General features: G+C 43.8%; 2 protein-coding genes across 2 annotated transcripts; one reads left to right on the forward strand and one right to left on the reverse strand.

Annotated features, from left to right (window-relative positions):
* Positions 1 to 307: 307 nt before the first annotated feature.
* On the reverse strand, positions 308 to 14,768 carry LOC129848754 (leucine zipper putative tumor suppressor 2 homolog). Its single transcript, XM_055915853.1, has 6 exons — positions 14,641 to 14,768; positions 6,161 to 6,895; positions 5,037 to 5,159; positions 3,876 to 4,022; positions 3,234 to 3,764; positions 308 to 2,888 (listed from the first exon to the last, which is right to left on the reverse strand). Exons 2-6 carry the CDS (start codon positions 6,890 to 6,892, stop codon positions 2,601 to 2,603), a joined length of 1,821 nt encoding a protein of 606 aa, XP_055771828.1. The 5' UTR covers positions 6,893 to 6,895; positions 14,641 to 14,768; the 3' UTR covers positions 308 to 2,600.
* Positions 14,769 to 15,446: 678 nt separating this feature from the next.
* On the forward strand, positions 15,447 to 25,460 carry LOC129848753 (uncharacterized). Its single transcript, XM_055915852.1, has 3 exons — positions 15,447 to 24,124; positions 24,490 to 24,583; positions 25,378 to 25,460. Exon 1 carries the CDS (start codon positions 16,254 to 16,256, stop codon positions 20,115 to 20,117), a length of 3,864 nt encoding a protein of 1,287 aa, XP_055771827.1. The 5' UTR covers positions 15,447 to 16,253; the 3' UTR covers positions 20,118 to 24,124; positions 24,490 to 24,583; positions 25,378 to 25,460.

The following is a 25,460-nucleotide window of genomic DNA, read 5'->3' on the forward strand; positions in this document are numbered from 1 at the left end:
TAAAATCTTTGAAATTGTTGCATGTTGCGTTTATATTACAGTAAGTTGAATCAAAATGCAGCTTGGTCAACAAAAAATTATTGAGTTTGTAAAATATGATGTAAAAAAATATTTTTAATGCATGCAATAGATAATTCCACTCTTTCTAGACATTTTCCAATTCTTATTGAGCATCTCATTGGGATATGTGTGGTCCTGCAAAGATATATAAAAATCTTTATTATACTTTGTATATTAAACCCACTGGTACCGGTGTTACCACAAAATATCTTCAGGCGCTATATAAAAAATATACACATCATCATCATAGATCATATTGATTTTTATTTATCTGTTAAGAATCTTTTTTTATATACTTTGTTTTACTCTGTAATACAAAAGATCACACCTCTAGTTGAATCCATTCTTATGAGAAAGCACAACTGAAGACCACCTTATTAATTCATGGTTCCCAGCATAGACATAGAATTACATTATAGTAAGTTTATTTCTATGGTTCCCAGTGGTTGCCAATATGTTGACCAGAGATTTCAGTCCCATCCCCCTTGGAGCTCCCAAGGCAATAACATAACCAGTGTAACAGTTCCATAATGACCGGGGTGTCATGCCTTAGGCTACTCTATCATGCAATGTCCAGCACAAACCCCTACATTATCTGGACCGACTCTGACAGACAGGGAAAGACATGCAATCATGCCACCCACATTATCTACATGTCAGTGAGGGAGTCTCACAGTCAGGGATAGGAAGACTAGGAAGTGTTATTTGTTTTTTTTGAGTGAGGGAGGGAGGGGGGGGGGGGTCTAGTAATACTCGGAAGAGTATTCACAGTCCAAAGTGTGTGACAGTGAGAGAGGACAAGGGAGGGAGGTCTACAGTACAGTTTGGCATTGATGTTTTGTTGCTTTCACTGTGATACCATCAGGGAAAGTGCCACCAAAGGCTTCCTGATCCACGACCCCTGACCTCACGGATCCAAGAAGGCTCCATAACAGTCCCAGCAGCCGATGCAGCATCAATATCTTTGACGGGCAGCTTTAGTTTTAACCAATAAATGTTTGTTTTTTCCTTTGATATGAAAATCTGTGCTAGTTAACAGGAAAGAGAGAGAGATTTGTTTCTTCCTTTGATATGAGAGCGAGATCTCCCAAGCTGCACTCTCTCTTATTGCTACATGCTTCTATCTCTTCTGTGTCCATACAAAGAGGTCAACTACATGAGAAAGACAGAACAGTCACGTCCAGAACTGAAAAGAGCATTATGAGTTTTTGTGCAAAATGATCCCAGGTATTCTCTTGGTGTAGCCTAGTTTGTGTCTTAGCCGGTGTTGATAACTGAATGGTTGACACCTACTATGTGCAAAGAGTCCTTATACATTCCATTAAAATACTCCAGTGTTTCTGTAACTCAGAAAAGACCAGGCTGTAGCTTAAAATTGCTATGTCTAGATCAGTTGATGATCCATTGAATAGTGTATATGTAACATGAGAAGACATTGTAAAAGTGGGATTTTTGCTCTGAGTCCTGTGGACAAACGTAAACACAGTCGAGGGGTGATGTCATCTTTATTGTGATGTCATCATTATGTGCTGGTCGTCAGATAGTCACCCCTGTGTGCTATATACAGATATGATTTCACTTGATCTGAGATCTGTGCCCTTTTTCTGCGACTCCCATTGCTTTCAATACCCTGATTTGAGCAAGGTTTGAGTGATGCCTGCTTGTTTCTCAAGTCAAAAGTCATAGTATACGTCCCATAGAGTGCTGGTACTATAGCTGGGAAATCAAACCCATGTGAGAAGGCAATGAGGATGTGTTGGTCTGAGGGTGAATCTCAATCTGGAAAGGAAGCCACTTTAAACTGTTGAGATACACCCTAAACTTCTTTCAAGTCCGAATGACGAAGTGATGGAGTCCTTTCTGACTGCAGGTAGTCAGCTGTTCCTGTGAGGGCCTAGAGGAGGGTGCATCCCAGTGTCTAGTACAGTAAATCAACCCTGAGACAGAGATGCTCCCTTAATGTCCATGCCAGCATACACACTTAGAAATAAGGGTTCCAAAAGTATACTTCGGCTGTCCCAATGGGGGAACCCTTTTTGGTTTGAGGTTCTGCCTGGAACCAAAAGGGTTCTATCTGGAACCAAAACTAGTTATTCAAAGGGTTATCCTATGGGAACAGACAAAGAACCCGTTTAGGTTCTAGATAGCACATTCTTTCCCAAGAGTGTAGAGAAGTAAAGAGTGCTGGAACTGTGGTTAGGGGAGTAAGTCCAGGTACACCCTCTGTAGTCTGGATGCAAATTTAAAACGGTAACCTGTTCTCTATCCAAAATAAGTGCACTACATAGCGAATAGGGTTCCATTTTGGACGCAGACCTCTCAGTAGCAGTGATGGGGAAATCAGATCAAATCAGGGTGCTGGTACTAATTGTCATGGGAGCGAGAGGACACTGGGGTTAGACAACGCCCTGTCTGGTCTCTAAATCTCACTGGGGTTAGACTACGCCCTGTCTGGTCTCTAAATCTCACTGGGGTTAGACTACGCCCCTGTCTGGTCTCTAAATCTCACTGGGGCATGAGGACACCCTTGTATGGTCCCTCTAGATCTCAGTAGCGGCGATCTCCTTGAAGTGGATGTCGTTGCTGCCGCTGTGGATGTCGTAGTCCTCTACATCTCTGTTCTCCAGCTCTAGACTGAGCTCTCTCATCACTCTCTCCAGATCTCTGTTCCTCCTGTACATCTGGATGTAGTTCTGCTGCAGCTGCTTCTGGTAGCGGATCACCTTTTCCTTTTCCTGCTGCCAGACCCTCCTCTCCTCCTCAAATCCGCCCCACCCCTCCTCACTGCTCCTCCTCTCGTACATCAGCTCTGCCCTCAGCCTCTCCACCTGACACACAACACATGGATTGATTGGTTGATTAACTGATTAATGGAAGTTATTTGATAATTTCAAAATCCATATGAAGTTGTTCTATCACAATGTTAAAACAATACACAACAGAGCAGTATAAGTATTATTCAAGCACTATTCTGCAATGAAAATGGTAAAAAAATTATTGAAACAAGGTCGGTCATTGTTTTTTCAAGTGTGTGGTTTTAACATGTATTACAGTACAGGTTTTACTGTCTGAACACCAATAGAGAAACCACAGAAACTAGTGCAATGGTGTGAGGGTTGGGGGTTCATATGAGACTGAAAGAAAGTATAAACATCGTTGTTGTTGGAGCTCACCTGTTGCCTGAGTCCCAGCACAGCTTCAGCACTCTGCCTCTGAGCCTTGGTCTCATCACTCTCCCCTCCCCAACCCAGCCTCCCCTCCTCCGCATCTCGGTACCCCACAGAGGGGCTGAGGCCCTCCCTTCCACCCCCCACACCCCCACGCCCCTGGGGGAGGGGCAGGCTCATACATTGGCCCTTAGTGGCTGATGCCTGGCCTCCAGGAAGATAACCTCCTTCCTGATTGGCCAGGGCATCTCGGAGGCGGGCCAACTCTTCCTCCAAGCGTCCGACTTTCTCGCGGAGCAGCTCGGCTTCGCTCTTCCTGCGCTGGAGCTCATTCTCGCAGACCTCCAGCTCCAGGGAGCGTGTTCGTAGGGCCGGCCCAGCCTCCTGGGTCGTAGCCTGGCTGTTCTGGAGATCGGACCTTAGCTCTCTCAACTGGGACTTCAGGACCACCAGCTCCCCGCCCTTCTGGCTCAGCTCTGACTGGCACTCCTTCAGTTGCTGTTTCAAAAGGGAGATCTCACCTGATTTCTGACACACCTGGGGAGGGAAGGAAGGAGGAAATGAGGGAGAATAAATATTTTGTGAATATTGAGATCACTTACTTTGAAATGGTGTACATGAATCAACCCTAATGTCTGACCCACACACCTCCCACTTGGTCTCTTCTAGGCGTGGTCCCAGCTGGGTCTGCTCTCTCTGTATAGAGGCACACCTCCTCTCCAGCTCTTCCCTGTTCTGCAGCAGAGAGGAGAAGTCCTCCTGAAGCTTCTTCTTCTCTTGCTGCAGTTGGAACACCTGAAATAAAGACACAGACAGTTACATGCTGACCACACCGCTCACGTCGCATTTGCGAGCATTGCAAAATAAATTGTAACATACATGTTATTCAATTATTGCACCCACACTGCTCGCGTGCCCCATTGAGCGTCTGCATTGCCAAGCGCTAATATAGAAGTCAGTTCTATTTGTGACGCTGAATGGAGTGCAAGTCCTGCCTCTCCCATCTCCTCATTGGTTTATAGAAGCAGATACCCACGTGCCATCTCCTCATTGGTTATGCCCACGTGGGTGATTGAAAGATGAACTGAGTTCGGTCGGTCATCGTGGTAACTATGGAAGTTAGATGCCAATCGCCATATAAAGTCCAAAGAAGAAAAAGCCTGGAAGGAGGAGGGATGACTAGAAACGATTCGGTTGACCGTTTTATGTGTGGATTAATTTTCGGAGTAGAGGACCTTGTGCCCCGTGTGGCTCAGTTGGTAGAGCATGGCGCTTGCAACGCCAGGGTTGTGGGTTCGATTCCCACGGGGGGCCAGTACAAAAAAAGTATGAATGTATGTACTTGTAAGTCGCTCTGGATAAGAGAGTCTGCTAAATGACTTAAATGTAAATGTAATGTGCATTTCAGGTAAGATAGCAACTCAACGTTTATATCCCAGGACAAATTAGCTAGCAACAGCAAGCTAAATTGCCATAAATGTTTAATGCTTTTCAACCTGTCCCCAAATTAATATAATTGGTTCAGAGTTTGTTTTGATATTTCAACCTGCGTGTCGGGATCGCGTTTGGTGTGGGGAACAAAATCAATTTGCGCACAATGGTGCACGTGCGCGGCCTGTTTGGGTACGGTGTTAGGGTGACATTTTGACAGTCCGAAAATGAAGAGACGCTACCGAAACAGAAGTAACATATCATACAGTAATAAACAATAATAATAATAGCTTTTTATGTAACTTGCAACAATACCTGTCACACAAAGAAGGGCCCTGCTTCTCAAACTAAGTTGACTGAAGTATCTCTGTCTGTTACCTGTAGCTGTAAGGCCTGTTGTACTCTCTGGGCCTTCTGTGAAGCCTGTTTCATCTTAGAGGAACAGCTCTGTCTCAGCTCTTCCAGCTCTCTCTCACAGCGAAGCTGCTTCTTCTCGTATACCTACAGGACAGGAGGTCAGGGGATAGACGTCACAGTTTAGAGGTTACATACAGTTACCACATCCAGAGGTCAAACTGTGAACCAGCACTAGTATGGCTCAAAAGTATACCGGTACACTGAACAAAAATATAAATGTAACATGTAATGTGTTGTTGCCATGTTTCATGAGCTGAAATAAAAGATCCCAGACATTTTCCATACGCACAAAAAGCTTATTTTTTCCGCAAATTATGTGCACAAATGTGGTTACATCCCTGTTAGTGAGCATTTCTCCTTTGCCAAGTTAATCCATCCACCTGACAGGTGTGGCATATCAAGAAGCTGATAAAATAACATGATCATTACACAGGTGCTCCTTGTGCTGGGTACAATAAAAAAACACTCTAAAATATGCAGTTTTGTCACACAACACAATGCCACAGATGTCTCAAGTTTTGAGGGAGCGTGCAATTGGCATGCTGACTGCAGGAATGTCCACCAGAGCTGTTGCCAGACAATCTAATGTTCATAAGCCACCTCCCACATCGTTTTAGTGAATTTGGCAGTACGGCCAACAGGCCTCACAACCGCAGACCATGTTTAACCACGCCAGCCCAGGACCTCCACATACGGCTTCTTCACCTGCGGGATCGTCTGAAACCAGCCACCCAGACAGCTGATGACACTGAGGAGTATTTCTGTCTGTAATAAAGCCCTTTTGTGGGAGAAACTAATTCTGATTGGCTGGGCCTGGCTCCCAAGTGGGTGGGCCTAGGCCTTCCCAGGCCAATCCTTGGCTGCGCCCCTGCCCAGTCATGTGAAATCCATAGATTAGGGCGTAATTTATTTATTTAAATATCAACTGTATCATTGAAATTGTAGCATGTTTCATTTATATTTTCGTTCAGTATATATGGAATAATTGAGCTTAGTAATAGAACCAGCAGAAATGACAGAAACAAACATTTTAATCATATTGCTCCTCGAGGAAACACTTTAGGCCTGCTTAAATCCCCTCTCACCTGACAGATGGCGGCCTCGTTCTCGTCCAGGTTCTCTCTGAGTTGCTGCAGCTCCAGGTCTCTCTCCCTCAACTTCTCCTCCAGCTCCCTAACCACCCCCTCGTAACCCTCCAGGGTCGGGGGCGAGCGCCCACACGACCCGCTGTCCGACAGGGGCTGGCCTCGCCCACTCAGCGACCCTGTGCTCTTACTGGACGACGACCGCCCGCTGTCCGAGTTTGAGTGACCGTGGGAGGTAGAGTGGGCGTGACCTCCGTTGATCCCCGACCCCCCGTTTGTGGTGGTGGTTCTCCCAGGCTCCGGGCCCACCCCGGACCCCACAGACCCTGAACCCGACCCGGAGGCCTCGCTATTGGCCAGGCTGCTGTGGGTGGGCAGGCTGGACAGGGAGTTACGGCCAGAGTCTGACATGGAGCAGGAATGGCTGCTGCGAGCGTTGCGTCCTCCGCTGTATGAGTTCCTCTTGCTATCTGAGGAAGAGGACGAGCCGACCAGAGGTACAACGTTCCCGTAGCTCCCCGTGCCATTGACCACGTTATTGAACACGGTATTCACGTTATTGACCACTGTATTTCCGTTATTCCCGTTGATAGACAGGGGCATGAGGAGGTTGAGGGTGCCTTGGCTCTCAGAGAGGTTGCCCCCTGGTCTCAGGGAGAGGTACTGCACTGAGTGGCGGTTCATCGGGACCACCGGTTTGAACGCGGTGGGACGGATCAGAACCTTCTCCATGTTCTGCAATGGAAGACAGTATTTGTTAATGAAGACAGTATTTGTTAATGAAGACATTATTTGTTAATGGGAGACAGTATTTGTTAATGAAAACACTATTTGTTAATGAAGATAGTATTTGTTAATGAAGACATTATTTGTTAATGGGAGACAGTATTTGTTAATGAAAACACTATTTGTTAATGAAGATTGTATTTGTTAATGAAGACAGTATTTGTTAATGGAAGACAGTATTTGTTAATGGAAGACAGTATTTGTTAATGAAGACATTATTTGTTAATGAAGACAGTATTTGTTAATGAAGACAGTATTTGTTAATGGTTCCTGTTGTTCGTATCAAGTGCATTTCCAGAAAACTCACTTTAATACATCTTAACATTGTTGTTGTTAATGATAAATAATGAATTATTATCATGTTCATGATTTTCCTTATTGCCTGATATCAATCTAGACAAGACCCTCTCAATCCTGTAGTATCATAGCTCCGACCAACACTTTACTGGCATTACCTTGTTAAATAAAGGGAAAGAAATATAAAAGAAACTGACGTTGGTGATTTATACCAGCAGTGTTAATTAGAAATGCCTGGTCTCCTCCCATTGAAGACAGGCACACTGATAGGACGGAAGGTCATTCTGAAAGCTCTGATTGGCTTCATTAATAGTCACAGGTTTCCAGTACGCAGCTTTTGTAATGATTTTGAGTATAACTTTTTGAGGCTCTGAGGACCCGTGCCAAATCTTTTCAGCCTCCTGAGGGGGAAGAGGTGTTGTGTCCTTTTCACAACTGTAGATGTGTGTGGACCATGACAGTTCCTTAGTGATGTGGACACCGAGGAACTTGAAGCTCTCGACCTGCTCTACAAGAGCCCTGTCGATGTGGAAGGGGGCGAGCTCGGTCCTCCGTTTCTTGTAGTCCACAACCAGCTCCTTTGTCTTGTTGACGTTGAGGAAGAGGTTGTTGCCCGAGCACCGCACTGCCAGGTCTCTGACCTCCTCCCTGTTGGCCGTCTCATCGGCATCGGTGATCAGGCATACCACCATTGTGTCATCAGTAAACGTAATGATGATATTGGAGTTGTGCACTACCACACAGTCGTGGGTGAACAGGGAGTACAAGAGGGGACTAAGCACGCACCCGATGGGCCCCCGTGTTGATGGTCAGTGTGGCGGATGTGTTGTTGCCTACCCTTACCCACTGGTCCAGGATCCAGTTGCAGAGGGAGGTGTTCAGTGGTCCTTAGCTTAGCAGGGTCCTTAGCTTAGAGATGAGCTTGGAGGGCACTATGGTGTTGAACTCTGAGCTGTTTTCAATTAACAGCATTCTGACATAGGTGGTCCTCTTGTCCAGGTGGGAGAAGGCAGTGTGGACTGCAGTAGAGATTGCTGTCATGCAGAGCAGTGGAATGACTCTTCAGCTGTGAAAAGCTGCCTTGTCTCATTGAGGCTCTCTGCTCCCTCTGATACCTGTTGACCCTCACCTGCACATCTTTGGAGTTCCATTCATGAAGTGTGTCGTGTCTTTGGCTATGCCGGATTAAGTGATATGACATGCTATTCTATAAAATCCTTTCTCTGTAATTAATATTACCTGAGTGAGCTAATCATGTAAATGTAATTAACTAGAAAGTTGGGGCACCACAAAATAATATTTATAGAGCAGTTAACTTCTGAATAAACTCTTAAAGACCTAGTAATATTTTACATCAATAGCAGTCAATATTTATCGTCACCTTATTTCAGTCTCATCTGAAAGTTGTAAATTCTTGGTTATCTTCACAAACCCTGGCTAACAAGTTGAATCAGCAATAGAAAATTGGGTTTAATTATTTATTAACTAAATACCTAACTAATCACACAGAATTACATATACACAGAATGAATCATACGTTGATTACAAATTATATCATAAAGGAAAACGTCCCTAGCGGACGGAACAGATATGACAGCTGGTTACACAAAGAAAAGGGGGCTGGGTTTGAGTGAAAGAGCGGGAAGACTGAAGAACAAAGGGAGAAGCGATGTCTATCGTAAATACAGAATCTTATGCCTTCTAGATTACCGCCCTGTCACGCCCTGGCCTTAGTATTCTTTGTTTTCTTTATTATTTTAGTTAGGTCAGGGTGTGACATGGGGAATGTTTGTGTTTTGTCGGTTTTGGGTGATTATATGGTAAAGGGGGTGTTGGGTGTAGTGTATGGGTTTGTGTTGAGTGCATGTGTCTAGCTGTGTCTATGTTGGTTTAGTTTTCTAGGAGAGTCTATGGTTGCCTGAATGAGTTCCCAATTAGAGACAGCTGATTTCTGTTGTCTCTGATTGGGAGCCATATTTAGGGTAGCCATAGGCTTTCATTGGATGTGGGTAAGTGTCTATGTTATACGTTTGTAGCCTGTATGTGCACTTCGTTCTTAGCTTCACGATCGTTTTCTTGTTTTGTTAGTGTGTAAGTGTTTTTTGTTTCGTTTTTGCCTTCGTATTCATTAAAAGGAATATGGCTTATTTTCCTACTGCTGCGTTTTGGTCCGTCAATCCTCCACACGATCGTGACAGAATTACCCACCAATACAGGACCAAGCGGCATGTAAAGCGGCAACAGGACCCACCTACACAGGATTCTTGGACATGGGAGGAGATACTGGATGGTAAGGGGCCGTGGGCACAACCGGGAGAATATCGCCTTCCTCGTGAAGAGCTGGAGGCAGCTAAAGCCGAGAGGAGGCGATATGAGGAGGCAGCACGGAGACAAGGCTGGAAGCCCGTGAGTACAACCCAAACATTTCTTGGGGGGGGCCTTAAAGGGAGTGTGGCGAAGTCAGGTAGGAAACCTGCGCCTACTCAATGTACTTACCGTAGAGAGCGAGAGTACGGGCAGACACCGTGTTACGCAGTAGAGCGCAAGGTGTCTCCTGTACGCGTGCATAGCTCGGTTCGGTACATTTCAGCTCCTCGTATCGGCCGGGCTAGACTGAGTGTTGAGCCGTATGTCATGAAGCCGGCCCAACGCATCTGGTCACCAGTGCGTCTCCTCGGGCCGGCGTACATGACACCAGCCTTACGCATGGTGTCCCCGGTTCGCCTACATAGCCCGGTGCGGGTTTTTCCACCTCCCCGCACTGGTCAGGCGACGGGGAGCATACAACCAGGTAAGGTTGGGCAGGCTCGGCGCTCAAGGGAGCCAGTACGCATGCACGGTCCGGTATTTCCGGTGCCACCTCCCCGCCCCTACCCAGTACCACCAGTGCCTCCTCCACGCACTAGCCCTATGGTGCGTGTCTCCAGCCCTTTACCACCAGTGCATAAACCACGCACCAAGCCTCCTGTGTGTCCCCAGAGTCCTGTGCGTCCTGTTGCTGCTCCCCGCACTAGCCCTGAGATGCGTGTCCCCAGTCCGGTACCACCAGTTCCGGCACCACGCACTAGGCCTAATGTGCGCTCCCAGGGTCCAGTATGCCCTGTTCCTGCTCCCCGCACTAGCCCTGAGATGCGTGTCCCCAGCCCGGTACCACCAGTTCCGGCACCACGCACCAGGCCTACAGTGCGCCTCAGCCGGCAAGAGTCTGTCGTCTGCACAGCGATGCCTGAACTGCCCGTCTGCCAAGCGCCATCTGAGCCATCCGTCTACCCAGCGCCATCTGAGCCATCCGTCTACCCAGCGCCATCTGAGCCATCCGTCTGCCCCGAGCCATTAGAGCCGCCCGTCTGTCCCGAGCCGTTAGAGCCGTTCGTCAGTCAGGAGCCGCTAGAGCCATTCGTCAGACAGGATCTGCCAGAGCCGCCAACCAGACAGGATCTGCCAGAGCCGCCAACCAGACAGGATCTGCCAGAGCCGCCAACCAGACAGGATCTGCCAGAGCCGCCAACCAGACAGGATCTGCCAGAGCCGCCAACCAGACAGGATCTGCCAGAGCCGCCAACCAGACAGGATCTGCCAGAGCCGCCAACCAGACAGGATCTGCCAGAGCCGCCAACCAGACAGGATCTGCCAGAGCCGCCAACCAGACAGGATCTGCCAGAGCCGCCAACCAGACAGGATCTGCCAGAGCCGCCAGCTAGCCATGAGCAGCCAGATCCGTCCGCTAGCCATGAGCAGCCAGATCCGTCCGCTAGCCATGAGCAGCCAGATCCGTCAGCCAGCCATGAGCAGCCAGATCCGTCCGCTAGCCATGAGCAGCCAGATCCGTCAGCCAGCCATGAGCAGCCAGATCCGTCAGCCAGCCATGAGCAGCCAGATCCGTCAGCCAGCCATGAGCAGCCAGATCCGTCAGCCAGCCATGAGCAGCCAGATCCGTCAGCCAGCCATGAGCAGCCAGATCCGTCAGCCAGCCATGAGCAGCCAGATCCGTCAGCCAGCCATGAGCAGCCAGATCCGTCAGCCAGCCATGAGCAGCCAGATCCGTCAGCCAGCCATGAGCAGCCAGATCTGTCAGCCAGCCATGGGCCGTCCCTCAGTCCGGAGCTGCAGTCCCTCAGTCCGGAGCTGCAGTCCCTCAGTCCGGAGCTGCAGTCCCTCAGTCCGGAGCTGCCGTCCCTCAGTCCGGAGCTGCCGTCCCTCAGTCCGGAGCTGCCGTCCCTCAGTCCGGAGCTGCAGTCCCTCAGTCCGGAGCTGCCGTTCCTCAGTCCGGAGCTGCCCCTTATCCTGGTGCTGCCCCTTATCCTGGTGCTCTCCCTTATCCTGGTGCTGCCCCTTAGTCCGGAGCTGCCCCTTAGTCCGGAGCTGCCCCTTAGTCCGGAACTTCCCCTTAATTCAGTGGGGTTAATGTGGAGGGGGGTCATTTGGAGGAAGCTAAGGAGGCGGTTAGTGACTGTGGTGGGGTGGGGACCACGACCAGTGCCGGAGCCGCCACCGTGGAAGGAAGCCCACCCAGACCCTCCCCTAGACTGTGTAATGGTGCGCCCGGAGTTCGCACCTTAAGGGGGGGTTATGTCACGCCCTGGCCTTAGTATTCTTTGTTTTCTTTATTATTTTAGTTAGGTCAGGGTGTGACATGGGGAATGTTTGTGTTTTGGGTGATTATATGGTAAAGGGGGTGTTGGGTGTAGTGTATGGGTTTGTGTTGAGTGCATGTGTCTAGCTGTGTCTATGTTGGTTTAGTTTTCTAGGAGAGTCTATGGTTGCCTGAATGAGTTCCCAATTAGAGACAGCTGATTTCTGTTGTCTCTGATTGGGAGCCATATTTAGGGTAGCCATAGGCTTTCATTGGATGTGGGTAAGTGTCTATGTTATACGTTTGTAGCCTGTATGTGCACTTCGTTCTTAGCTTCACGATCGTTTTCTTGTTTTGTTAGTGTGTAAGTGTTTTTTGTTTCGTTTTTGCCTTCGTATTCATTAAAAGGAATATGGCTTATTTTCCTACTGCTGCGTTTTGGTCCGTCAATCCTCCACACGATCGTGACACGCCCATTTGGAAAAGGAAAATGCAATAAATATTTACTCTGAGCTGCGCTTCGGTAGGTTGGTGGTAGATGGAAGGCCTTTGTCCTTTGAAGAATGTCTCTGCTGATAAATTGGATGCGTTGTAGTAACATCGTTGTGTGGATAGACGGGATACTCTGTCTGTTCTTTCCTAGCCCACGTTTGCAGCTGCTGTTGCTAAGTCAACGGCTAGGAGGTATCACTTCTGTAGTGAATAAGAGTTCAAAGTTCATACCATTCGCAACCAAAGCTCACGCTGAGGTTGGCTACGTTCTGTAGTCATTTTCTTGTTTAAAAAAATGACGGCTAGCCAGGGGCACACTCCAACACGCAGACATTATTTACAAACAATGCATTTGTGTTTAGTGAGTCCACCAGACCATAGGCAGTAGGGATAACCACGTGTTCTGTGGATAAGTGTGTGTGAATTTCACAATTTTCCTGTAAATGTAACGAGTACTTTGGGTTGTCAGGGAAAATGTATGGAGTAAAAAGTACAATATTTTCTTTAGGAATGTAGTGAAGTAAAAGTTGTCAAAAAGATAAATAGTAAAGTACAGATACCCCCCAAAACAACTTAAGTAGAACTTTAAAGTATGTTTACTTACAGTGGGAAGACAAAGTATGTGAACCCTTTAGAATTACCAGGATTTCTGCATAAATTGGTCAGAAAATTGTATCTGATCTTCATCTAAGTCACAACAATAGACAAACAGTCTGCTTAAACTAATAACACACAAACAATGATAATTGTTCATGTCTTTATTGAACACACTGTGTAAACATTCACAGTGCAGGTTGGAAAAAGTATGTGAACCCTTGGATATAATAACAGGTTGACCCTCCTTTGGCAGTGTAACCGATGTGAAATGGCTAGCTAGTTAGCGGTGGTGTTGGTTTTGTCTTGATTGTTTTCACCTGTTGCTTATTTTGGTTCATTAAGGGTCTATTTAAACTTCCAGTGCCCGCCTGCTTTTTTGCAGGCTTATTCTTACTGTCTGTGGTGAAGTTTTCCTCCTGCGTAATTGTTGTATGTTATTTTCCTTGTTTTTGGAGACATACCTGTTTTATGGTCATTGCCTGTTTGTTGGCTAGACCAAGCGAAATAAACACATCTATTGGAAGTATTGCTCTCTGCGCCTGACTCTACACCCACCACTCCTAGAATTCCATGACCGACGCATACCATTACATATTTGTGATCATTGTTGAGTGGTCCCTGCAGCGTACTATTGCAAATATGTGTTTGGAACAGGAGCAACAGAATGTATGATGCAACACATACGTTTAAACAGCATTATTGTCTTAAAAGCATCTAAACAATATTTTGTGCTATTTTTCTTCAATTTCACCTTTTATTGTAAAAGATAAATGTGAACTTCCTTATCCAAGCATCACGGAACACATCCACAGCCAAACTCTATAAACCAGTCTAAATAACAGGCAAATAATAAAGTTAGCGACCTAACAGCTAGACTTGTTTACAATGTACCACATCTCTAGTAAGCACATGAGAGAAATGTAATATTGTTTAGAAAAAAGATACATTTCAGCTAAGCTAACAGCAGCTAAATTCTTTATGATGGCAGCCATGTTTGTTTATGTTTAACAAGCTAAAAACTCCCTTATCCCAGAATGCCATTCACTATAAGACGCAAATAAACAAAGTCAAAGTTGTCAGCGCCCATTGTCCGAAAAATATCAACTTAGTATGAACACTTTTCAGCATATTACAAATCTTCGATGTGCTTGCTACAGTGTATTCAAGAACCGGAGCACATGACTTGACAAGTCGTTTACAGTTTTTGACGAATCACAAAGCAAATCAAATGCTATCACCTCACAGATCATCACCCCAAATACAAGTCTACTGCCTAGACGTAGCGCGAAAGCTAAACAGGATTGACAGATTTATTTAAAACCATTTTAGGGGGGGTATATCGGGGGTCATTTAATTTGTGGGGGGTTTTCAATTCATCGGGTAGAAATGGGGGAAGGTATCATGAGGGGATATGATGGAGGAAATATTACTATGATGGGTGATTCATCAATAAACACAGATGTTTATAATCTGAATAAAAATAAAACTCCTGGGAAGGAGAGGTCTAAGCTGGCAACCCAGAGTAACCATACCTAGAATCTAAGTCAGTCATGACAAAAAATCGTAACTCTTGACAGACACTGATAGCCTTTGAGTATAGAGATAATGTCCGGTTTCAAAAGGAAACGCCTCACTGATGAGGAGGTACAATAAATATTTTGTAATTCTGAAGAACCTGTGTGTGAGAGTGACAAGGGTGCCCAGTCCAACCTTGCAGGCAATAAGCATCCCTCACCTTCCCAAGATGCTGGTGCTACTGCCAATCTTGTAGGCTGTAAGGGAGAAGAGGTTGAAGTTGAGGAGGTCGCTCCCCGCTGCTGGAGATCCTGTCACATCAAACAATCAGAGATAGACTTCAATGACACCCTGTCTGGTGTACAAAGCACCCTGCCTACCTCCTCAGAGGCAGTGTTTTAAACTGTTCCTTGAGGAATTGGTGGAGAGTGTGGTGCAGGAAACCAACAGGTATTATCATTATCATATTACAGAAAACCCCAAGGCTCTTTTCAAGTGTATCAAAATCCATAATGCCTTTAGCCTACTAAATGTGCATAATTTGTTTGCAGGTATTCTCATGAACTGAAAGAAAAGACTGTCGCTGGCATAAAGGGAAGTTCTCAAAATGGGTGAACAATACCATCCGTGAAATCTATACCTTCCAGGTCACGGTGCTGCTGATGGGGCTAGTGAAGAAGGGCTCTGTGAGGGACTACTGGACCACTGACCCCATTTTGAGGGTCTTGGCATATCTGGGTCAGTGGTGATCACCATACTGCAGCCTTATTTATTTAAAAAATATATATATTTAACTAGGCAAGTCAGTTAAGAATGTTTATTTATTTACTTACAATGACAGCCTAGGAACAGTGGGTTAACTGCCTTGTTCGGGAAAAGAACGACAGATTTTTAACTTGTCAGCTTGGGGATTCTATCTTGCAACCTTTCGGTTACTAGTCACTATAGTCTCTGGTCAATATAACGGATCATCTGTGACTACGTATAAATTAGTCAAAACCGAATTGCACGGTGGGAGAATAACGTCACGTTCGTCTGTAGCTGTACACCAACTAGCCACAACCACCTGACGAGGGACTTAAAGTGCTACTTAAAAATTCCACTCCGACGCATGCTGCTGCTAGCTAGCAGGCGGTTTTAAAAGAAATGTGAAGTTAACTTTTTGTGTCTCGATTTTCTTTAAACACAATGCAGGCCAAGGGATTTGCTGTAGTCCACCACCAGTAAAGGTAACGGTACGTTATCTTAGGTAGGTAGCCTAGTAGCAAACTTAACGCTAACTAGTTATGTTACGGACAACTAGCTAGCTTGCTAACGATTGGTTAGCAGTTGCTAACCGCATTAACCTAGTTAGCAAAATACAATAAAAAGTTAAATCTAAATAGCTAATGTTAGATACATCGCCAAATACGATTTAGGCGTTTGTTGCCATTTAGCTAACTAGCTAGCTCGTTAGCTAGCTAGGAAGTTGGCTGGCTAGATAGCTAGCTAGGAAGTTGACTGGCTAGCTTGGTCAGATCAGTTGTATGGTAATTTTTATAGCCCATGTATGTATTGGAAAGACACGGGTAGTCGCAAATTGGTGAATTATATATTTTTAGCAGTCTGACAGCGAGTCTGATTCCCGGGTGGGTCTGAAAAAGAATTTACAGTATTTATCAATATTAAATAAATGACCAATTGCTGCTGGTGACTGGTTGTACCGTAAAGTGATGTTGACATTACTTTTTTTTAATAAGTTGTTCTGTCATATCTAACAATCGACTGTTCTCAGTTTAGAGATTGTCATCAGGGCTTTTTGACGAGTTTGTTTTTGTAGTTTATTGGTGCAAAATGGATGTTAAGATGGAGGACGATGAAGCAGAGAGATCCCAAGTAACCATTTGGTCTGATTCAATTAATGCCTGCATAGATTACCCACATTCTCCAGTGTCAGGAAACACAGAAACAAGTTATCTGGAAACCAAAACCAATTCAACATATGAACATGACTATACAGTGATCCAAACTACCAACAATTTATCAGACAGTTATTTTCCTTCTGAGATTGATGTAAAGCTTGAGGAGAATGACATGGGAATATCCCCAACTGTCCCATGGTCTTCATGTTCCTATGTGGGTTTACCAAAAGAGCATTCACATGTACCTTCCATCAGTTCCCAAACAACAAGTCAAGGGCAGATTTTACGTCTTTTCCCTGAAAAGACATGCACAAGTGATGGGGAGAATAACGCTGTCAAAATGGTTTATTTCTGTAATGCCCAAGATCCCGTTAGTACATCTGAAGGGCATTTTCTCAAAGAGGAGTCATGGCATGGATCACCGTCCAGTGATATTCCCATAGCAAATGCATTCACCCTATGTGGTTCATTTGAAGCTCAAATCAACCCATCTTCACAGGTGTTTAGCATAAACCAAACCCAGACCAATATTGAATTGCCATTGCCTGCTGAAAATGTTCATCTAGCAAGATATAGTACTGACATTACTTCTGTGCTAACCTCGCCTGCTACAGAAAGCGGATGTAATTTAGCTGTATCTACTAGATCGAGGCCTATTCTTTCTGATTACTGTGAGCCATTCAACTTTCCTTCTGATGAAGACGAAGACTACAATGGCGATGGAAGACGAAGACTTCAATGCCAAAAAACAGTAGAGGATGAGTATATACGGCAGTGTCGTGTCAGTTACTCAAGAAAAATCCCAAGACATTTTGGAAAGTTTTCGAAAGCTCCATACAAGAAGTGCAAGGAAATGGGTGTAGTTTTCAATGTTGGATCTGGAGCGAAACAGAAACTTGATCGTCATTTACTGACAAATGGTGTAATGGCTGAGGTGTCTGAATATGCTAAAGAGATTAAAAGAGCTCACCGGCATGTTATCTATGATATTCTAGAATACAACTTTGATCTTGGTGTTGGTAGTGAATTACAATTTGATTTTTGCAGCCGGATTATGTTAAAACTAAAAGAAATGATGAAAAAGAATTACAAGAGGACACAACCTGGATGGTTAGCAGAAGTGTTTGAATTTCCTGATCCAAAGACAATGAAAGCAACTAACTACTCTCGTCAATGGGCAAGGTCCAATTTGCATAACAGCGTCTCAAAAAATCTAACACCCTTTGACATCTGTATAAAGGAGGAGCCTGTTGTGGACCTGATATCTCCTCCGCATGTGAAGACTGAAAGCCTCTTTACTGAGACAGTTTTAACACGGTGTGCGGATGAGACCGCACTCTTTGGTCCTGAAAATGGACCTCATGAAATATGCACAAAGGATGAGGCTGATCTGGCTGTGATCTATCCTCAACATGTCCAGACAGAAAGCGTCTTCACTCAGACAGACATAAAAATGGAGGAATCCTTAATGATGCCCACATTAGAAGAAGCATTGGAGTACCTCTACCCTCTCTGTAAGGAAAAAGGACTTGACCTGGATGTGAAATCTAAATGTGTGAAAAAGGAGAAACTTGACTTGCATCTATTGACCAGAGATGTAATGTTTGAAGTGGCTGATTTTGCTTCAGACGTGTGTGGAAATTACAGGCAGATTGTCTGTGATGTTCTAGACCAAAATTTTGATCTGGATTTACAACGTGGGAAAACTGAGCTGGCTCAAGAGATTATGGTTGCGTTAGCAGCAGTTAGGCAGAGAAAGACACATTTACATGGTCAAAAGAGATGTGAATTTTACAAGGATACTTTCATGAAAAAATGTCGCAAACGAAAGAATCCTGCAGAGATTTGCAGTAACCAGAATTTCACTACATCATCACTTGAGCTGAAATACCGAAGACGGAAAGAAGTAACAAAAAGGAGGAGGTTGGATTTAATGAGAAAAAAAAAAGAAATGGACATGTTATTAGCCAGGGTGTCGAAGGGAGGCGATTTGCTGGAAGTCAGACAAGTAGAACCTCATTGGGTCAAGCTAGAGAGCATCTCTGATAAGATTGACCTTGCACTTTGTGCTGATGAAACGAAGCAAAATGTTACCAACTTAGACCATTCAAATGTGACGTTTAACACCAAAGAACTGGTGAAAGACTGCTACCCACTCTGTCATGAAATAGTTCTGGGCCTTGATGTTGCATCCAAACCTGCATTCACTCACTGTGGTTATTTTGAAGCTCAAATCAACCCAACTTCACAGGTGTTTAGCATAAACCAAACCCAGACCAATATTGAATTGCCATTGCCTGCTGAAAATGTTCATCTAGCAAGATATAGTACTGCCGTTCCTTCTGTGCTAACCTCACCTGCTACAGAAAGCGGATGTAATTTAGCTGTATCTACTAGACCGAGGCCTATTCTTTCAGATTATTGTGAACCATTCAACTTTCCTTCTGATGAAGACGAAGACTACAATGGCGATGGAAGACGAAGACTGCAATGCCAAAAAGCGGTAGAGGATAAATATATACGGCAGCGGCGTGTCAGTTACTCAAAACATAACCCAAGAGATTGTGGAAAGTATTGGAAAGCTCCATACACGAAGTGCAAGGAAATTGGTGTAGATTTCAATGTTGGATCTGGAGTGAAACAGAAACTTGATCGTCATTTACTGACAAATGGTGTAATGGTTGAGGTGGCTGAATATGCTAAAGCGATTAAAAGCGCTGAACAGCGTGTTATCTATGATATTCTAGAATACAACTTTGATCTTGGTGTTTGTAATGAAGTACAATATACTTTTTCTGCCCGGACTATGGCAAAACTAAAAGACATGAAAAAGAATTACAAGAAGATACAACCTGGGTGGTTAGCAGAAGTGTTTGAACTTCCTGATCCAAAGACAATGAAAGCAAGTAACCTCTCTCTTACATGGGCAAGGTCCAATTTGCATGACAGCGTCTCAGAAAATCGTACACCCTTTGACATCTGCATAAAGGAGGAGCCTGTTGTGGACCTGATATCTCCTCCGCATGTGAAGACTGAAAGCCTCTTTACTGAGACAGTTTTAACACGGTGTGCGGATGAGACCGCACTCTTTGGTCCTGAAAATGGACCTCATGAAATATGCACAAAGGATGAGGCTGATCTAGCTGTGATCTATCCTCAACATGTCCAGACAGAAAGCGTCTTCACTCAGACAGACATAACAATGAAGGAATCCTTAATGATGCCTACATTAGAAGAAGCATTGGAGTACCTCTACCCTCTCTGTAAGGAAAAAGGACTTGACCTGGATGTGAAATTTAAATGTGTGAAAAAGGAGAAACTTGACTTGCATCTATTGACCAGAGATGTAATGTTTGAAGTGGCTGATTTTGCTTCAGAAGCGTGTGGAAATTACAAGCAGATTGTCTGTGATGTTCTAGACCAAAATTTTGATCTGGATTTACAAAGTGGGAAAACTGAGCTGGCTCAAGAGATTATGGATGGGTTAGGAATGGTTTGGATGAGAAAGACACATTTACACGGTCGAAAGAGATGTGAATTTTACAAGGATACTTTCATGAAAAAACGTTGCAAACAAAAGAATTCTGCAGAGTTTTCCAATCACCAGAAGGCCACTACAGTAACACTTGAGCCGAAATACCAAAGACTGAAAGAAGTAACAAAAAGGAGGAGGTTGGCTTTAATGATGAAAAAAAAAAGAAATGGACATGTTAATAGCCAGGGTGTCGAAGGGAGGCGATTTGCTGGAAGTCAGACAAGTAGAACCTCATTGGGTCAAGCTAGAGAGCATCTCTGATAAGATTGACCTTGCACTTTGTGCTGATGAATCGAAGCAAAATGTTACCAACTTAGATATGTGAAGTTTAACACACAAATGGGTTTAAGAGTGCTACCCGATCTCTCATGAAATAGGTCTGGACATTGATGTTGCATCCTAACCTGCAAAAACGAAACTGGAATTGAATTTTCTGACTAACAGTGTCGTTATCGAGGTTCATACATACTTGCGTAAGAATCGTTGAGGTAAGATTGGAAAAGATGGGTGGATATTTTGTTTGCTCTCTGATATTCTAGAATACAATTTTGATCGCAGTTTGCAAAATCAGAGACGTTATCAAGCTCAATTATGTATTTAGAGTAAAGTGACGGTTCGAAAACACAAACCTGAGCTCTTGGGAAAGGGTCAAATGTCGAAAGAAGTGTTCATAATACCTAATGTGATTTCAAAGCCGTGCAACAACAAAAAAAAACAGTGCTTTCAGATGATTTACCTAAAGGAATGTCAAAGAATTCTCACGGAAAACCATGGAACAAGATGCAAGACTGGTATATCCTAATCATGGCAAACACTATCGCCACGAAGAGCATTTAATCAAAGATTGTTCATGGAATGGCTCAACGCCAATTGATATTCTGATAGGAAATGTATTCAGCCTCCCAGAATTGTCACTACGCATTGCAGAAAAGGGTTCTTTTGAAAGTCAAGTCAACCCAACTTCAGATATTTAGCCAAACACCAACTGAACGACAAGATCAGGCCAATAATCTCCCGAAACATGGTACTGCCATACCTTTTGTTCTATCCTCATCTGCTACAGAAATCGGCTGCAATGTAGAACTACCTACTAGTCCTCCTCTTTCAGCCAATTGTGAATCATTTGAACTTTCCCTCTGAAGTCTTGAATGTCAAAACTGTAGAGGATGAATATAAACTCAGCAGAAAAAGAAATGTCCTCTCACTGTCAACTGCATTTATTTTCAGCAAACTTAACGTGTAAATATTTGTATGAACATGATTCAACAACTGAGACATAAACTGAACAAGTTCCACAGACATCTGACTAACCGTAATGGAATAATGTGTCCCTGAACAAGGGGGGTCAAAATCAAAAGTAACAGTCAGTATCTGGTGTGGCCACCAGCTGCATTAAGTACTGCAGTAAATCTCCTCATGGACTGCACCAGATTTACCAGTTCTTGCTGTGCGATACCCCACTCTTCCACCAAGGCACCTGCAAGTTTCCAGACATTTCTGAGGGGATTGGCCCTAACCCTTATCCTCCGATCCAACAGTTCCCAGACGTGCTCAATGGGATTGAGAGCCGGGCTCTTTGCTGGCCATGGCAGAACACTGACATTAATGTCTTGCAGGAAATCACGCACAGAATGAGCAGTATGGCTGGTGGCATTGTCATGCTGGAGGGTTATGTCAGGATGAGCCTGCAGGAAGGGTACCACATGAGGGAGGAGGATGCCTTCCCTGTAACGCACAACTTTGAGATTGCCTGCAATGACAACAAACTCAGTCCGATGATGCTGTGACACCGCCCCAGACCTTGACTGACCCTCCACCTCCAAATCGATCCCTCGCCAGGGTACAGGCCTCGGTGTAATGCCCATTCCTTCGACGATAAATGCAAATCTGACCATCACCCCTTGTGAGACAAAACTGCGACTCGGCAGTGAAGAGCACTTTTTGCCAGTCCTGTCTGGTCTAGCGACGGTGGTTTACAATTTGTTGCCCTGGCCACATCTGCAGTCCTCATGCCTCCTTGCATGCCTAAGGTACATTCATGCAGATGAGCAGGGACCTTGGGCATTTTCTTTTGGTGTTTTTCAGAGTCAGTAGAACGGTGTCTTCAGTGTCCTAAGTTTTTATAACTGTGACCTTAATTGCCTACTGTCTTTAAGCTGTTAGTATCTTAACGACTGTTCCACAGCTGCATGTTTGTTAATTGTTTATGGTTCATTGAACAAGCATGGGAAACAGTGTTTAAACCCTTTACAATGAAGATCTGTGAAGTTATTTGGATTTTTACGAATTATCTTTGAAAGACAGGATCCTGAAAAAGGGACATTTCTTTTTTTCCTGAGTTTATTTGTCAGTGTCGTCAGTTACTCAACCTTCCCCAAAATGGACTGGAAGATATTTGAAAGTGCCAAGAAATAGGCTTAGAATTGAATGTTGGAATTGGAGCAAAATATTATCTTGATTTGCATTTTTACTGGCTAATGCTGTAATGGTTGAGGTTTTGGATTTAGGTAAGTGGATTAGTAGAGCTTGCCAACATGATGGCTGAGATATTGTAGAATACAACTTTGATCTTCTTTTGCAAAATGAGTAACGATATGACTTTAAAAATGGCCAGAAGCAAGATGCATTACAAGAGAAGAAAACCTGGGTGGTTAACAGAAGTGTTTGAACTTCCTGATCCAAAGACAATGAAAGCAGGACAATACTCCCTTACATGGGCAAAAACCTATTTGCATAGTGCCTTCGGAAAGTTTTCAGACCCCTTGACTTTTTCCACATTTTGTTACGTTACAGCCATATTGTAACATTTATTAAATTTAACAATGTCCTTAGCAATCTGTGTTCAAAAGTGCTACCCACGCTGCAAGGAAATAGGCCTGGACCTCGACATTGCATCCAAACCTGCAAAAAACAAAACTTAAATTTCAGTTACTGGTAATGGTGTAAATATTTACTAATAGGATGTAAAAAGGCTAAAGGATATGCGTCTTTTATCTCTGATAGCCTAGAATACATTTTTGATCTTAAAGTGGAACTGACAGCGTTTTAGCAATATGTAATCTTAGATCTGTTCATATACATCCCAGGAAGATTATATATATTTTTATTTACCGTTTTCAGACACGTGATCACTTTTAGATATGGTCGTTTTTATAAGTTCATTGAATGTTTGAGAATGAAGTATAGTAAGGCATTTGTGAAAATTCTATAAGAATATAGTCAGAGGTGTCCACATACTTTTGTGTATGGGATTTGTGTTAACGGTTAAATCTTTAAATAGTGGATTTTGCAGATTCCCTTGGCCTCCTGTTGGTTCACTTTTGTTCTTGCTGTGAAGACTGATTTATTTCTAGACGTATTTTTTCTTCACCATTAAACGACATGTTCATTGACTAGCCTAACTTTTCTACCTTTCAAAGCCTCTGTAGATGAACCTCCTGATCTTTTTTGATGTAAATAAGGTGAACAAGGATATTTTTTCTAAATAAGAGTAGCCCTAGGCATTGGTAAAAAAAATCCTATGGATAATCTTTTTCTTTTTGCAAGTTTGTTTTTCAGCCATTTTTTGAGGTACTTATCAGTGGGCTATTTCTATTTCATAAAAAAAAAAAATTTGAGGAAAGTTTAAGAAAGACACTGCATCAAGACTTGCTTTGCAGTTACCCATACTTTTCTATTCTAAGGTCAACTATGAAGTGAAAGTATTTTTATTTTTAAGGACACTTTCATTGACATTCTCAGGTGTTCCTCTGACACCTGTGGCATTACAAGGTATGCAAGTAAATGTGTGACTGAGATGCACATTGCAGCTTTTTCTACTGCTTGCCATTCAAACTTTAAAACTTGCAAACCGGTCTATCCGGGATCCTTGAGACATCGCTACCGCATTGTTTTGAAACACCATGGAAACACTAAGAATGTACAGCAGCTTTTTTTTAATGTCTACTTGGCATTTTCTTTGTTGGACTTTTTGTCACCTTTTTTAGACAAATGAGTGGATTGTCTTTGTTTATATTTTAATGAATAAATATCTACTTTTTTTGTCATTTAGACACTTATCCAAGTGCTTACAGGTTCGTGGATGTTTTTGTGATATACATTTTTCTGAGCAGATGTTAGTTTCAGCCATTTTTGGAGGCTGATTTATTTTATTTTTTTTCTTGGGAGGATTAACACACGTTTTTGAGAGTCTTCATACTTCTCCCATTTGTGGACTGCCTAAAAGGAGTTTCTTTCTGGCATACTTTGGAGTGTCTTTGGAACAAAGGGTATGTAGCCTTTATGCTGCATTTTTGTTAATGAAATGTTAACTGTTAATTAGCTTATTCAAGACTTTTGCTATTTCAGTTATCATCTTGTGTTATCATGTAGTGTTGTAAATGTATATTTCTTAATTTCCACTCTTGAATGTATTTTGTAATCACTTAGGCCCTCCCTTGAAGCGACCACTATCCCCCAACCCCTAGGATTAGAAAGTATTTGATATGTTAAGGCCATATGGTAATAGCTCCAGCATGCCTTCTGATGGACTTTCAGCATTTTAGCCATATTCTTTGCATATCTAAGTGTAAGGGTTAGTAGTGTTTGCTGGATCCTGCCCTGTTCTGGTAACTGAATACACATTTCTTCCCAGGTGCTGCGTCTCTGTGTCAACCGGCTGAGCATGCGCCCCAAAAGCAGAATGGGCTTTCCGTCCTTTCTGCCATGTTTGACAGAACTCTTCAGAAGTGAGTAGCCTACCTCAAAGCCCTGAAGGGGTGTTATAGTCAGAGAATCAACTGGCAGCTTAAAAAATATATATATATTTTATTTAACCTTTAATTTAACCAGGTAGGCCAGTTGAGAACACGTTCTCATTTACCACTGCGACCTGGCGAAGATAAAGCAAAGCAGTGCGAGAGTTAAACATAGACAAAAGTACAGTCAATAACACAAAATAAAAGAAATTGAAAAATCTATGTACAGTGTGTGCAAATGTAGAAGAGTAGGGAGGTAGGCAATAAATAGGCCCTACAGGCGAAAATATTTACAATTTAGCGTTAATACTGGAGTGATAGATGTGCAGATGATGATGTGCAAGTAGAGATACTGGGGTGCAAGAGGGTAAGTAATAACATGGAGAGGAGGTAGTCGGGTGTGCTATTTACAGATTGGCTGTGTACAGGTAGTTCTTCTTTTGGTGTTTTTCAGAGTCAGTAGAATGGTGTCTTCAGTGTTCTAAGTTTTTATAACTGTGACCTTAATTGCCTACTATTACTCATGTTACTGAGTAGGTGGGTGTGATGGCTTCCGATAGAGAGTTGCTGATGGTTCCTGGGGTGAATGGACTCCATTTTGTGTTGACTGACACAAGAGAACTCCCACGCAATGTCACTGTCAAACACAGAGGGTTGACCAGGGCTGGGAGGGTGTAAAACTATAGTACAATACTGTTGGTCTACTGGGGTTAAAGGACTGAGTCTGTGTCTGTCTTTGCGTGTGTCTGCTAATATGTATGATGTCATGTATATCTTCTCTCCAGACTACCATGGTGGTTTCCAGCTTCAGCCAGCCCAGGACTTTAAGATAGACCGTCTGTCTGGCCTCTCTTAGGTCTCCTGCAAC

Source organism: Salvelinus fontinalis, unplaced genomic scaffold, assembly GCF_029448725.1.
Source record: "Salvelinus fontinalis isolate EN_2023a unplaced genomic scaffold, ASM2944872v1 scaffold_1155, whole genome shotgun sequence".
NCBI classification, from domain to species: domain Eukaryota; kingdom Metazoa; phylum Chordata; class Actinopteri; order Salmoniformes; family Salmonidae; genus Salvelinus; species Salvelinus fontinalis.